A 16,002-nucleotide genomic window follows, 5' to 3' on the forward strand; every position below is an offset into this window, starting at 1 on the left:
TAGGGACAGAGTTTCACCATGTTGGCCAGACTGGTCTCAAACTCCTGATCTCAAGTTATCTGCCCATCTCAGCCCCCAAAAAGTGCTGGGATTACAGGCAGGAGCCACCCCACCCAGCCCTAATGTATACATCTTTTTAATTGAGGAACAATTCAATGCACCATAAAACTCACCCTTTTAAAATGTACAGTTCAGTGGTTTTTAGTATATTCAAAAACTTGTGCAACTATTACCACCATCTAATTGCAGAATAATTGCCTTACCCCAAAAAAAACACCCAGATACCCATTAGCAGTCACTACCCATTCCTCTTCCCACTCCCATTTCCTGACAACCACCATTCTACTTCCTGTCTCTACAGGTTTTTCTGTTGCGGGCATTTCATGCAAATGGCATCATACAATATGTGGTCTTTTGTGACTTGCTTCTTTCACTTAGCACAATGTTTTCAAGGTTCATCCATATTTTAACAAGTAGCAGTACTTCCTTTCTATAGATAAATAATATTCCCTTGTATGGATATACCACATCTTGTTTATTTTCTATCAGTCAATGGACATTTGGGTTGTTTCCACTTTGGGCAGATTACAAATAATGCAGCAAATGAACATTCATGTACAAGTTTTAGTGTGGGCATACATTATTAATTTGGGGTGTATATATCTAGGAATGGAATTGCTGGGTTATGTGGTAACTCTGTTCACGTTTTTGAGGAACTGCCAAACTTTTTCAAAATTGGCTGTACCATTTTATCCTGAGTCCTTTTTTTTTTTTTTTAAATAAAGTCTTAGTATTATTTGATAGTGCTATTGCCTTCTGCCATGGCAAGGCATTTTTGGCGTAAGTGGCATACTATACATTTTTTAAATTCTTTTTTTCATTGAATGTATCCTGTAGATCGTTTCATGGAAAAATTCAGAGATGTTCCTCTTTCCTTATTGCAGTTTTTTGATACTCCAGTGTATGGAAGCACCAAACTTTATTCAACCGGTCACCTCTGATAGGCTTTCTGATTGTGTCCAGTCTTGCTGTTAGAAAAAGTGCTCTAAGAAATTGCCTCTTTCTATAGATAGATAAGTAGATAAATAGATCTAGATCTCTATATAAGGATACATGCGTACATATGTATGGGTGTATCTTTTCCTATTTCTCTAGCATATTCTCTGTGATAGGCTCCTAGAAGTGAGATTACTGGGTTAAGGGTATTTGCATAAACAATTTTCTTATATATTGCCAAATTATCCTCTGTAGGGATTGAACCAATTTGCATTCTGACTAGGAATGAATGAGAGTGTCTGTTTTCCCAGTCTTGCCAACAGTGTATTCTTAAATTTTGGATTTTTGCCAATCTGGTAAGTTAGAAATAACATCTCAATTTAGTCTCGATTTGAATGCCTTTTAAGTGAGGCTGAACATCTTTTCATAATGTTAAGGGACGTTTGCATTTCTTTTTCTAATAATTATTGATATCTCTAGCTGATTTTTCTGTGACTATTGACCTTTTTCATTATCCTTTTTGAGAAACTTTATATGCCATGGAAATTAACCTTTGTCTGACATTTAAGTTGCAAATATCTTTTCCCATTTCATCACTGATCTTTTTACTTGACTTATGGTATTTCTTGACATAGGTCACCATTTTAAATTCAATTAATAGACTTATTTGCTATTAACCTTGATTTTTTTTATAATAAGAAAAAGAATAAAGAAGGGGAAGAAAGAGAAAGAGGAAGAGGGAGAGAGGATGGGGGTATTGCTTTATTGCCCAGGCTAGAATGCAGTCTAAATATGGGTATGCCTATAATTGTCCTTAATAATGGAGACATAAAAGAAAATGAGGGAAGAGAATAACAAACAAGGAGCCAACCAACATTTCGTTTAAACTTCTAAGTTGATATGATGTGGTACTGATAAGAGTGTATATTTTGTGTATTTAAAGTGGAGAGTTCTATAAATGTTAATTACGTTTACTTGTTCCAGATCTGAGTTCAAGTCCTGGATATCATTAATTTTCTGTCTCATTGATCTGTCTAATATTAATGTTGAATTCTCCCACTATTATTGTGTGGGAGTCTAAGTCTCTTTATTAGTCTTGTATGTCTGGGTATTCCTGTATTGGGTGCGTATATATTTAGGATCTTTAGCTCTTGTTGTTGCATTGATCCTTTTATCATTATATAATGTCCTTCTTTGCTTCTTTTGATCTTTGTTGCTTTAACGACTATTTTATCAGAGGCAAAAATTGTAACTTCTGCTTTTTATTTATATATTTTAGCTCTCTGTTTGGTTGGTAAATCTTTTTCCATCCCTTGTTTTGAGTCTTTGTGTATCCTTGAATATGAGATGGGTCTGGATGCAGCATACTGACGGGTTTTAGTTTTTTACTCAAATTGCCTGTCTGTCTTTGGATTGGGGGATTTAGTCAATTTAAATTTAGAATTAATAATGATATATGTGAGTTTAATACTGCCATTTAATATTAGCTGGCTATTTTGCCCATTAGTTGATGTAAATTCTTCATTATATTGATGCTCTTTTTGGTATTTTTTAGAAAAGCTGATACTGTTTGTTCCTTTCTATGTGTAGTGGTTCTTTCAGAAGCTGTTGTAAAGCAGGCCTGGTGGTGATGAAATCTCTGAGTGCTTGCTTGTTCACAAAAAACTTTATTTTTCCTTCACTAATGAAGCTTAGTTTGGCTGGATGTGAAATTCTGGGTTGAAAGTTCTTTTCTTTAAGGATGTTGAATATTGGTCCCCACTCTCTTCTGGCTTGTAGGGTTTCTGCTGAGAGATCTGCCGTAAGTCTGATAGGCTTCCCTTTGTGGGTAACCTGACCTTTCTCTCTGGCTGCCCTTAGTATTTTCTCCTTCATTTCAACCCTGGTGAATCTGACAATTATGTGCCTTGGAGTTGCTCTTCTTGAGGAATATCTCTGTGGTGTTCTCTGTATTACCTGGAGTTGAATGTTATCCTGCCTTACTAGGTTGGGAAGATTTTCCTGAATAATATCCTGAAGCATATTTTCCAGCTTGGATTCATTCTCTTCGTCACATTCAGGTACACCTATCAAGCGTAGATTAGGTCTTTTCACATAGTCCCATATTTCTTGGAGACTTTGCTCGTTCCTTTTTATCCTTTTTTCTCTAATCTTGTCTTCTTGTTTTATTTCATCGAGTTGGTCTTCGACCTCTGATATCCTTTCTTTCTTCTGCTTGATCAATTCGGCTGTTAAAACTTGTGCATACTTCACGTAGTTCTCGTATTGTGTTTTTCAGCTCCATCAATTCACTTATATTCCTCTCTAAATTGTGTATTCTTGTTAACATTTCGTCAAACCTTTTTTCAAAGTGCTTAGTTTCTTTAGATTGGGTTTGAACAAGTTCTTTCCATTCACAGAAGTTTCTCATTATCCACATTTTGAAGCCTGCTTCTGTAATTGGAACACACTCGTTCTCCATCAAGCCTTGTTTCGTTACTGATGAGGTACTGTGATCCCCTGCTGAGGGAGAGGAATTCTGATCTTGGGTATTCTCAGCCTTTTTTGGCTGTTTTCTTCCCTCCGTTGTAGATGTATCCATCTGTGGTCTTTATAATTACCGTCTTTGTAATTGGGTTTCCGAGTGGACGTCCAACTTACTGATTCTCAGCGCCGAAATCTGAGCAACCCACTGCGCCGACTAAATCAGCAGCATTAAGATTGATGGTGCTTTTCTGACTCTGCACCAAGAACCGATGCTCCGAGGTGCTGGCAAAACCGCCTCGCCAGTCACAAGAGTCGCGTTGGCGACCCGTGGGGCTCCTCTGCTGGGAATCTCCTGGTGCGTGAGCAACAAGAATTCATGTGAAGGTGTGGCGTCCTCTCGTTCTTTGTGCTTTCACTGGGAGCTACAATCTGGAGCTGCTAGTGATCAGCCATCTTGGATCTCCTTTTCTAACCTTGATATTTTTAAATTACAAATATATACTGCCACTTCTTGGTTTTTTAGTTTTAGGAATTTTCTATTCACCTTCTCTTTGGCAGATGAGCAGATAGTACCCTTTCAGCAAAGACTCAACATTCACATTGCACATTTCAGTACCCCACGCCCCCAGTATAGTAATGGGAATAGAGACTTGTGCATCCTCATCTGAAACTGATGTCCTAAGAACCAAAAGTTGGATCTTAAGGGAATAATAAATATTTTGCAATGCTCCCTCCCAAAAATAATAGTTAAAAATAAAACATAAGGCATAATTTATCCTCAGATAATTTAATTGAATCATATATAAAAGGATTTGCTTCCCTGGATTTGAATGTTGGTTTCTACATTACCAATTAGTCAACACAAGAGGCAGAGAAATCTAAATTCAAATTGTTAGGTGTCGCTTCCATTGAAGAAGAAAAGTTCTGTTTTCATATGTTCAACTTGAACACAATGTTTTCAGGAACAGACTTATCATGACAAATAAAATTTGTTTCTCGGAATACATATGTATCAATATCTCTTCATTTAATAAACTTCCATTTTAGCCAAAGGGTGAATTCAAAATTCTTCCTGCATTATTATTTTCCAAAGAAGAGTGGGGATATGTGTCCCTCTTGTGCCACACCATAACCTGGACAGTAGAAAGTGACTAAGGACATTTTTCTCCCTGAAGCCTTTGGGACCCTGGCCTGAAGAGGTCTCTTGTTGGTTAGGACTCAGAACCCTCACAGAACGTTGTGACCTGCCTGGCATTGCACAGAGAGCTTCCTGGGTAACTCTTGATTCACCGTCCCATAAATGTCCAGATGGAGGAAGTGGTCTGGGGAAGATGGGCCATTATGAAGATTAATGCTTTTATGGCTAGGAGCAGCCTTGATATTGCCACCGTCTTGTTAGGTTGGTTTAACCCTGAGTTTGATGGACAGTAAACAGGTAAAAGGAATTGTGTGAAGGACAGGAGGGTTCGCCTGGCTGGTTTTGATTTCAGAGTCACCCAGAAAGTCTCCATTTTGCTCCTCTAACCATAAGATGACGTGTACAATCACAAAATGTTGCAGTTGAAAGAGACTTAAGTTTTGGTTCTGGCTTAGAGGGTGAGTACTGATGGAAAGGACCTCAAAGATCAAGTCCCATTCTCTCATTTTCCAGAACAAAGTCCAAACTGAAAGCCAAAGAGACAAATGACAGTCTTAACATCACACAGAGATGGTCTGGCCTGGAGCAGGGGAGGGCAGGACCCAAGGCTACCTGGGAGCTCTTTCTTCCCTTTCTGTGCATCTGAGGGCAGCAGTTCCCCACCCCAGGTGCACACTCACATCTCCAGGACAGATTGTAAAATGCCCAAGCCACACCCGTAGAGATTCTGATTCACTGCCTTAAGGCAAAAGATTCAGCCCTGAAGCCAACTCAACTTCTACAATGAGCTTGGCACAGCACAGAAGCTCAATAAACTTTACTGAATGTTAATTCAGAATTTAATGGGTACAAATGAGTAAACGATTATCCTTGCCAGCTAATATTGCCTATTTTTTTTCAACTGGATAGAATTTCTAAAATTCACAAAAGTAGAGAGGATAGTGTAATAATTTGTGTAGTATATGATTTGCGTTTTTACAGGGGTTTTTTAGAGGGTATATCAGAGAAATGACTCTAATGGTGATAAGAATTTCAGTCACCCCCACTGGACCAGGAGCATGCTATGTGTGTACAGTGGTCTGGGAGGTTTTCAGGCCTGTGAAGGGATTTAATGCCTAGGCATCCTGGCAGCCAGAAACACAGAAGGATGCTATAAAGGGCTTTTCCTCTCTAGTGCCTAGGCATCCCGGCATCTAAAGAGGACCCCCTCGATATAGAATAGAAACAGAATAGCCCTTTACAGAACAGAAACACTCTCCCCTGGAAGCCCCACGGCAGACCTCAGCTCCAAGCGGGGAGAGGCAGAGTTAGAATGAGACAGTTTGATTGGCGATGGGGCTGAAATCTCCAGGGGTGCTTACTCAGTTGAAACTTTCAACTAGTTATTATCAGTTCATGAAAAAGTTTTAGCTTTTCTTTTAAGCTCGCTGTAGCTATCGGACCTCCAATAAGTTTCCTTAATGACATGAGGGCAGTGATTCACAGAGGATAGATGCCTAGCGTAGCTTTCTAGTTTCTGGGAAAGGTGGCCCCCAGCCAACTTGTGGGCTTGACTGTTGAGGCTGGGAGCCCTGGAGAGAGGGCCTCAGGGTGCAGGAGCAGAGGGGTGCACAGCTGCCGAGCCCAAGAGGTGGGAGGCTGGGGATGGCTGCGGAGTCCAGCTTCCTCCTACGCTTCTACTCAGTGCCAGAGCTTCCTTGATCCTCTAGAGAAGTAGTCTTAAGCAAGACTCATCGTTAAGCTGGGTCAAGTACATGCCTGCTTCTTCTCCTTCAGCTACAACAGGAGGAGGGAGGCTTGCCTTCGGGGCCTTCCTCAGCCTGCTTTCAGAGACCTGTGCTTCTCCTTTTCTTCTGCTTCTGGCCCCCCAACTCCTGCCCTGTTCCCAGTATTTTCATAGAAGTGTTACTGCTCAGGTTGGGTGGGTGGATGGGGATGTGACAGCCCATGTTAGGGACATCCTCCTTCATTTATCTTCCCATCAACCCTTACCAATTCTGTGCCCACTGACGGTGGCGGAGGGCAGGGGAGCTCATTAATCCATGTAGCCAATGTGCACAGGTAGGCAATGTGAAGCCTGAGTTGTCTATTAGGCACCTCTGTATCCCTAGCTCTCACCATAATTCTTGCCACATAATAGGTTCTCAACAGCCCTTTATTGGAAGGAAGGATAGATGGGAGATATGGGGGGGAAATACTGGACCTGAAGTGGGGAAACCTGAGCTCTCCTCTCGGTACCGCTAATGATTCCGCACACCTTTGATAAAGTTGCTTCATCACTCCGGCCTCAGTTTTCTCTTATATAAAACAAGGTAGTTAGATTGGTTGATCACTAAGGTCCTTGCAGTACCTCTTTTAGGGTTCTGTGACGGTACGGTTCCACATTACCCTGATCCACGCTGAGCTGTTAGGGTACGTGCTGAGGAGTAAATGCTGAGCTGCTACTCCTCTCAGGTGATACCGATGTTTAAAACAGGCCTTCTGGAAAACAGCACCAAGCCAAGGAGGGACTCTAATTCTGAAAATTCAAAGCTGAAGGGGAAGTCACGGGCCAGATTTGTGGGCACAGATTCCAAGTCAGAGTCCCACTCAACAACCAGGACCGAGACTGCCCCGACAGAGGATGTCTGAATGTCATACAGCAGGCCAGGCTGCAGGGTGGTGGGATCGTAGATGAGGAAGCCCATTCAGAGGGATAACGTCCCTCTCAGAGGTGCCTCCCGTACTGGTCCATGCCAAGTTTCCTTCCTATGATCCGGCTTAAATTCAAGTCTGGTCTTTAATATATTCTGCCTTCAGAATCTGGTGTCCCGATCCCCTCAATGAAAAAGAAAAAGGTCACTGTAGAGCCAAAAACATATTTTTAAAGGACCAGTATAAAATGGAATTGCTGGTACATTTCTACAGTGAACTTTTGATGAAATAAAGATATTCCTGACAAAAGATTGCATAGGAGGGCAGATTTAAGTGAACCAGTATGTTGGAAAGGAGCACGGACTAGATTTTATTCGCTTTTTATCAAGGCATTATTCCAAATTCTTGATATAAACCTGGAAAATAAACCCTGTATTATTTTCCTTTTTCCCCTATAATGATGAGGAAATTGATATGATTCAGAGAGGTTGAGTGACTTGCCCCAGCCTCTTACAGCCAGTAAGTGGGGGGATTACAAACCAAGTCTCTTATTTAATTCTCACTGTAGTCCTTTCTAGTGGATGTTTCAGTGCTAATTTTAAGAAAGACATTGAGGTTCAGAGGAGCTAATTACTGCATCAAGATCACACAGCATTCGAAGACTGGTACAAGGGAAAGAACGAAAGTCCTTTGAGGTTCTCCTAGGGAGCATAAAGGGATTCTGAATGTAAAAATCTTGAGAATCACTATTCCAAGCCAAGCTTTCTTCTCAGCTTTTCATTTCTGCCAGCTTTTATCAGTCACACAGATTTGAAATGCAGGAAGCATAGACTCATAGAGCTTGAAACACAGAAAGGCTCTCAAAAAGTATCTAGCCTACCTGGGCACAGTGGCTCATACCTGTAATCCCGGCACTTTGGGAGGCTGAAATGGGAGGATTGCTTGAGCCCAGGAGTTCAAGACCAGCCTGGAAAACATAGTGAAACCCCATTTCTACCAAAAAAAAAAAAAAAAAATTAGCCAGGGATAGTGGTGCACACCTATAGTCCAGTGACTTGGGAGGCTGAGGCCAGAGGATCACCTGAGGCTTGAGCCTAGGAGATTGTGGCTGCAGTGAGCCTTGGCTGTGCCACTGCACTCCAGCCTAGGTGACAGAGAAAGCCCCTGTCTCAAAAAAAAAAAGAAAAAAAAAAAAGAAAAAGAAAAAAGAAAGAAAAGAAAGTAATTTAGCCCATCAGTTTTCAAAATGAAACCCGAGAGTTCCCCAAAGGTGTTCCAGGGGCTCCCCTGGGGGCAAGGCCAAGTGGGTGGGGTTCCTAGAAAAATTGCTATTCATAAAACTAATGCTAGGGCCTCTCTTAGAAAGGAATTGCCTTTGCTTGGGAAAAGATCTAAGGAGATAGAAGTAAGGCCCTGGTGGTATGGCCTGGAAGGCAGCAAGGAAGAGCTGGTTAAACCATTAGCATGAAGAATTAACAGGATTTGTAAAGCGAGGAGGAGCCAGAGAGAGAAGGAGGGAGAGAAGGCTGGTACTGTGGCTGAACGCCGGTGTGGAGTCCGCAGTAACGATACTGGAGCTTTCTAAGAACTGGGAAGTCTAATTCTAGCTGTGTGCTCTAATGGTCCTGTGATGTACACATGCCATCCCTGGCTCCCCTCCACACTTAGGTTCTTTATGTAAAGGAGCGGGAGAGAAAAAGTCGTGTCCTACATTTCTGCCAATGTTGAGGCAGAGAGGAAGAAAAAACCGCAAAACGCAGAATGTGGCAGAGCTAGACACTGGAGCCCAAGGTGATCAGAGTAAGCAAGGGCGTATGGACTCACAGAGTGTTTGGGGTTCAGGAGGGTCTTCTCCAGATCCTGAGGAGCAGGTGACCCAGTGATATCAAGACTAGCACAGGCTGGTTACAGTGGCTCACGCCTGTAATCTCGGCACTTTGGGAGGCCTAGGCAGGCAGATCACCTGAGGTCAGGAGTTCGAGACCAGCCTGGCCAACATGGCGAAACCCCGTCTCTACTAAAAATACAAAAATTAGCCAGGTGTGGTGGTGGGCACCTACAGTCTCAGCTACTCAGGGGGGCTGAGGCAGGAGAATCGCTTGAACCCAGGAGGCACAAGTTGCAGTGAGCTGAGATTGCACCACTGTGACACAGAAGGACTCGGTCTTTAAAGAAAAAAAAAAAAAAGGCCGGGTGCAGTGGCTCACACCTGTAATCCCAGCACTTTGGGAGGCTGAGGCGGGCGGATCATGAGGTCAGGAGTTCAAGACCAGCCTGGCCAACATAGTAAAACACTATCTCTACTAAAAATACAAAAAAGTAGCCAGCCATGGTGGCAGGTGCCTGTAATCCCAGTTTCTTGGGAGGCTGAGACAGGAGAATCGCTTGAACCTGGGAGGTGGTGGTTGCAGTGAGTGGAGATCACACCACTGCACTCCAGCCTGGGCAGAAGTGGGAGACTCTGTCTCAAAAAAAAAAAAAAAAAAAAAAAAAAGACTAATGCAATACTTGAGAGGCTGAGGCAGGTAGACCCTGTGAGTCCAGGAGTTCAAGACTAGTCTGAGTAACATAGAAAGACCCTGCCTAAACGGCAAAAAAATAACTGATGTAATAGCCCCTAGTTGATCTCCTTACCTCTTGTCAAATGATTCCATTTTGTTCTGCTGGTTGATTATTTATCTGAAAATAATTTTTATCACAACTCTCCCCAGTGAATGTAATGACAGTTTCCTCTTATTAGATTAAACCAAATTTCTTAAGCCTGGCCTCTCACACTGCTGATGTGATTTGATCAAGCTGGTCTCCCAGGACCACATCCATCCACACTGCTGCCCTGTCCTTTGCTTTGCTAGTCCCTCACCTAAAAACACTCTTTGCCTCTGTTGATTTATCCAAACCTACCAGCCTTCAAGGCTCCTCATCGCCACAATTCTGGACAGCAGGAGAGTCTCTCCTTCCCAGCATCACAGTGCAGGTGAACTTGGTCTTGGAAATTTGGTCAAGCTCAAATTTCCATGCTTCCCTAGCAAAGTTGTAAATGCATTGTTTGATGGAGAGAATCACCAACAGATGTCTCTTGTGTCTTCAGCAAATGATGGCTACATGTCCCAGGCTTTCTGAGACAGACTCAATTTCAAGTAGTCTGCTTCTTGCAAAACTTCTTTCAGATCATGCATGGTTAAAGAAACAACAGACATCTGTCTATATTTTTCTACTTTATTTTTTGAAACCAGCATTTCCTAAAACATTTAATCATGTTTATATGCCTTTTACATATTAAGGAAGAAGTTGCATACTGAATCTGGCCTGGATATGTTTTGTTTTCTTTAATGAAGTTTCTTTTGGTTTGTTTTCTGTTTTTTGGGTTTTGAGACAGCATCTTGCTCTGTCACCACCCAGGCTGGAGTACAGTGGCGTGATCTCGGCTCACTGCAACCTCCACTTCCCAGGTTCAAGTGATTCTCCTGCGTCAGCCTCCCGAGTAGCTGGGACTATAGGCACTAACCATCATGCCTGGCTAACTTTTGTATTTTTAGTAGAGATGGGGTTTTGCCATGTTGACCAGGCTGGTCTCAAACTCCTGACTTCAAGCAACTCGCCCACTTCAACCTTCCAAAGTGCTGGGATTACAGGTGTGAGCCACCATGCCCAGACTAATGAAGCATTTTTAAAATTAGTTTGAGTTGACTGCCAACATTTAAAAATGAAGTGATTTCACCTACGAATCCAGCTTACCAACTTCTCTTGAAAAAAATCAGACCTGATAATTTCATGGCCACAGTCTACTGGAGTTGAGCAGTAGTCATTTTGCAAAGGGTCATGCCCGCCCCACAGTCCCCAGAACTCACCACTGCCTACTCGCCCCATTGAGAATCCACTTCCATTGTCTTCATGTCTGTATTATTTTTTTCTTATAGTAAAGAGCATGAAAGTCTGGGTGCAGTGGCTCACACCTGTAATCCCAGCACTTTGGAAGTCTGAGGCAAGGGAATCACTTGAGGTCAGGAGTTCAAGACCAGTCTGGCAAACATGGTGAAACCCCATCTCTACTAAAAACTATAAAAATTAGCTGAGGATGGTGGCATGTGCCTGTAGTTCCAGCTACTCAGGAGGTTGAGGCAAGAGAATTGCTTGAACCCGGGAGGCAGAGGTTGCAATGAGCTGATATTGTACCTTTGCACTCCAGGATGACAGAGTGAGACTCTATCTTAAAAAAAAAAAAAGAAGAGGAAGAGGAAGGAAGAAGAGGAAGAAGAAGAGGAGGAGGAGGAGGAAGAGGAATAAGGAGGAGGAGGAGGGCATGAAGAAGCATATTTATATTCAAGTTGCATTGAAATTGCTTTATCCAGCCTGCTTCACTTCTTTATGCTACATCCCTGGACCCCACTGCATTTACATTTACGAGCCCTGTTGTAACACCTGTCAGCATCACACGAACAAGAAAAAGGGAATAGTTGCCAAAATAGCTCCTCTGCCCCCACCCTCACCTCTATACATCAGTATACAGATATCAGAACTAGTACTGAAGGAAGCCCTGGGCCACAGTGCTATCCAGGGTACTATTAAGTCACCCTGTCTAAGGTACCATTAAGACACTACCCTCCCCAGAGTATCAAGGAGACTTCAGGAAAACACAATGAGAAATATAGCTGATATGCACAAAATTGTAACCTTTTGAGGTGGTGTTATGTGGCTATCAGAAAAGGCATATCAAGGAAAAGAGCTCACTCAAGGGAAACTCCATCCGTGGAAGCAGGTATTCTGATGTAAAGAATTCCAAGGGTGGCTTTCCCTCAGCCCCTTCCACAGCCCTCCCTGCCCTTTGAGCTAATTTCATGCTCACCAAGCAACCTCCTTGTTATAAATTCCATTCCAGGAAATGTGTGTCTTGGAAAGCAAATGTGAATATTCTGCTCACCGGACAGCTGTGCTCATTTATGGCTCATTTGCAAATTGGCCTCTTGGCAGGCAAGTTGCTTAAGAGGTTAGGGTATCACAGGTCTATATCACCCAGGACCTGAATTAACAAAACTGAGCTTCTGGTCTTACAAAACTGAGGAGCTGATCGAGTAAAACTCAAACAGTGGCATCCTTGCCAAGGGATAGATTCGTCTGCCAGCCAGCCAGCTAGCCACCTTTTTGCTGCTAGAGTTCTGAGTGCTGCAGCTTCTAACCCCTGCTCTGGAGGTCTGCGATAGGAGACCAGTGGGTCCTTCTGTGGTTTGCGACTGAGCTCTCACTGCCCCTGGGCTCTGACCCTGATTAGTGCCTTGCTCTGCATCTGACCCAGAAGAGCACTATGTGGAAACAACCTCCAGTGGAAACTTTTCAGCAGGGACCAGGTGACCACCCATTGGAGATGCCTGCAGGGATCCTTGTTCTGCTTGGGAGGCTGCACTTTATTTATTTTTTTATTTTTGAGATGGAGTCTTGCTCTGTCACTCAGTCTGGAGTGCCGTGGGGCAATCTCGGCTCACTGCAACCTCTGCCTACCAGATTCAAGCAATTCTCTGCCTCAGCCTCCCAGTAGCTGGGATTTCAGCCTCCCAGTAGCTGGGATTTCACTGCAACCTCTGCCTACCAGATTCAAGCAATTCTCTGCCTCAGCCTCCCAGTAGCTGGGATTTCAGGCACCCACCACCATTGGTGGCTAATTTTTGTATTTTTAGTAGAGATGGGGTTTCATCATCTTGGCCAGGCTGGTCTTGAACTCCTGATCTCGTGATCCACCCACCTCAGCCTCCCAAAGCGTTGGGATTACAGGCGTGAGCCACCGTGCCTGGCCAGCTGCACTTCTTGATTTCATAAGTTTCTTTCCTCTCTGATGCTACATCTCAGCTTCCTTGGCTGGCTGGTGGCAGAGGGCAGAGCAAGGAGATGTAAGAACAGTGCTGACATTTGGCCAGTGAGCAGTTTCTGGTGGGTCTCCGAAATGAGAAGGCGATACTATTGCCTAGTATTCATCTAGCAGCTTCCTAGTAACCGGAGGTGCTCTCCTTAGATCCCTGGATACCCAGGAGAGGGAGACAAGGTGGGGAGGAAAGAAGGAACACTCTTATCAGCTCAGTATTCCTTTGAGACAGCAGGTGCTAGCTTTGGGCAGGGCATATAAGGGCTGGGAGTGTGCTGGGTAGGAAGAGGGGATTTTGCCCACTCAAACAAGACAGACAGGAGGGGCCAAACAGTTGCAGGGGGTAGGGGTGGATGTGCATGGAGTTAGCCCTGATGCTAAGGTTAAAAAAAGTTACACATCCTTTAATTCTGTTGAGTAAAGAGTTACACCAGGGGAGAGTTTTAAGGTGTAGTTTGATGCCCTGCCACCATCCATGGGTGGCGAGTGAGCAGATGAATGTAGCAGACCCCTGTATTCCCTCTGTGCCCTGCTCTAGACTGGCAACCAAAGTCTCAAAGGAAAACTGCGCTAATAAACCTATCTCTCTTAGGATGCCTATGACTACCAGCTTGAAGCATTGCTTTTACATTTTTCAGAGAGAAGATTATAATGAGCCCCATAACCCACCACTTCAATTTAACATTATTTTCATTTTGCCATATTCACTTCATTTTTGTTTGTTTTTTTTTCTTTTGTTTTGTTCTGGAGACAAAGTCTCGCTCTATTGCCTAGGCTGGAGTTCAGTGGCGTGATCTCGGCTTACTCCTGGGTTCAAGTGATTCTCTTGCCTCAGCCTCCTGAGTAGCTGGGATTACAAGTGTGTACCATCACACCTGGCTAATTTTTTGTATGTTTAGTAGAGACGGGGCTTCACTATGTTGTCCAGGCTTGTCTCAAACTCCTGACCTCAACTGGTCCACCCGCCTCAGCCTCCCAAAGTGCTGGGATTATAGGCATGAGCCACTGCGCCCGGCCCATATCCACTTCATTTTTATGCAAATCTCAAGCATCATGAAATAAGAAGCTTTAAAAAATCAGGATGTAGTCTCAACCCTAATAGCATTATCACACCTGACAAAATGAACAATAATTCTTAAACACTTTCTAACACTTAGTCCATATTCTAATTTCCCCAATTGTCCCAACAACGAGTCTGTATGGTTGATTGATTTGCAGCAGAGCTTTTGAAATACCTTTCCTCGAAGCCTCCAGCTTCCACCCAAGTGTCTCAATGACCCACAAGGGTAAGGCTGAGGGGGAAGGCCCAGGCCCCTGCCCCTGCTTCAGCAAGAGCAGTTTTTATTATTAGAGACAAAAAGGGGGTTTTCTGTTAAAAGAAAAAACCGAAAATCATTTTCATAAGGCACTATTTCTCATATTTTTCAAAGAGAATGCTAGTGCTGTAAATGCTTAAATCCGAGGGATAACTTCCTACTGGTAGGACAGTGGGAGTCCTTGCCAGTGCAGAGAGGGGATGGAATGAAAGGATTTGGGAGATAGTTGGATGAAGGCCCGCAAAAGAAAGAACCGAAGGCTGAAGCAGGCCAAAGCAGCAGCTCAGGCTGAAATGGAACAGTACCGCCTGCAGAGGGAGAAAGAGTTCAAGGCCAAGGAAGCTGCAGCCCTGGGATCCCATGGCAGGTGCAGCACCAAAGTGGAGAAGGAGACCCAGGAGAAGATGACCATTCTCCAGACCTACTTTGGGCAGAACAGGGTTGAAGTCTTGGATAACCTCTTGGCTTTTGTCTGTGACATTCGGCCAGAAATCCATGAAAACTACCACATAAATTGTTAAGAAGAGAGAAGCACCTGTTCTGTGGATTGGCATTTTACATGCCCTCATGGACTACGGAGCTTTAGTACAGCTCTAGTTATCTTCTTATGAAATGACGTTACATTATTTCCGTATATTATGCAGTTGGTCCTTCCACTTTTTGGAGAATAGCAAATCTAGCTTTTTTGTACAGACTTAGATTACCTAAAAATTTCATATTTTTACCTCATATTTCTTACGAATTTAATGAGCATATGTTGTCTTTTTTCCTATGCCTTTTGGCTCAAGCAACATGTATATCAATGTTGACTTTTTCTTTCTTAGATCTAGTTTTTTAAAAAACACCACATAACAATTCTTTGAAGAAAGGAAGGGATTAAATAATTTTTTCCCCTAATACTTTCTTGAAGGTCAGGGGCTTTATCTATGAAAAAGTAGTAAATAGTTATTTGTAACCTGTGTGAAGCAGCAGCCAGCCTTAAAGTAGTCCATCCTTGCTAATGGTTAGAATAGTGAATACTAGTGTAATTGGGCTGCTTTTAGTTTCTCTTAACCAAAATTACTAGATGATAGAATTCAAGAACTTGTTGCATGTTACTACTTGGTGTATCAATAATCATTTAAAAGTAAAGACTCTTTGTCCTGCAAAAAAAAAAAAAAGAAGAAGAAAGAAAGAAAGAAAGAAAGAAAGAAAAAAGAAAAAGAAAGCTTAAAATCACCTTGAAACCAATCTTTGAGTTAAAAGGAACTTGGGATTCTTTCTTTGACTTTCTTGGACATTTAGGTTTTCAATTCATTTGTAAACACTGGTTTGGAAAGAAGTTTAGGTAGATCCAGGTTTGCAGTTTTAATCTGAAGCCACATTTCTGGGCTTTCCTGTAGCATACCCAGCTAACTGGAAAATCTAAAAGTAAATACATTTTGAAAAGAGAGAGAAAAAAAAAATTTCCTGCTGTTCTCAAATGAGGCCTTTGCAACCTATGAATGATGTCATTATTTTGTTGCCCGTACAAGAAATAGAAAGGTCTATTTTCACTTTCTTCTAAGCCATTTATGTAACTACTAAGGTGGTAGTGGAGGTCTCTAAGAATTGTTTTGTAA

At 42.7% G+C, this 16,002-nt stretch overlaps 1 protein-coding gene across 1 annotated transcript; it reads left to right on the forward strand.

Annotated features, from left to right (window-relative positions):
* Window positions 1-5,932: 5,932 nt before the first annotated feature.
* On the forward strand, window positions 5,933-14,922 carry LOC101050347 (V-type proton ATPase subunit G 1-like). The gene is made up of 4 exons (XM_039463428.2): window positions 5,933-5,953; window positions 6,741-6,834; window positions 7,856-7,929; window positions 14,638-14,922. Exons 1-4 carry the CDS (start codon window positions 5,933-5,935, stop codon window positions 14,920-14,922), a joined length of 474 nt encoding a protein of 157 aa, XP_039319362.2.
* The last annotated feature ends 1,080 nt before the right edge of the window (window positions 14,923-16,002 follow it).

The sequence above is a fragment of the Saimiri boliviensis genome, chromosome 14 (genome assembly GCF_048565385.1).
Source record: "Saimiri boliviensis isolate mSaiBol1 chromosome 14, mSaiBol1.pri, whole genome shotgun sequence".
NCBI classification, from domain to species: domain Eukaryota; kingdom Metazoa; phylum Chordata; class Mammalia; order Primates; family Cebidae; genus Saimiri; species Saimiri boliviensis.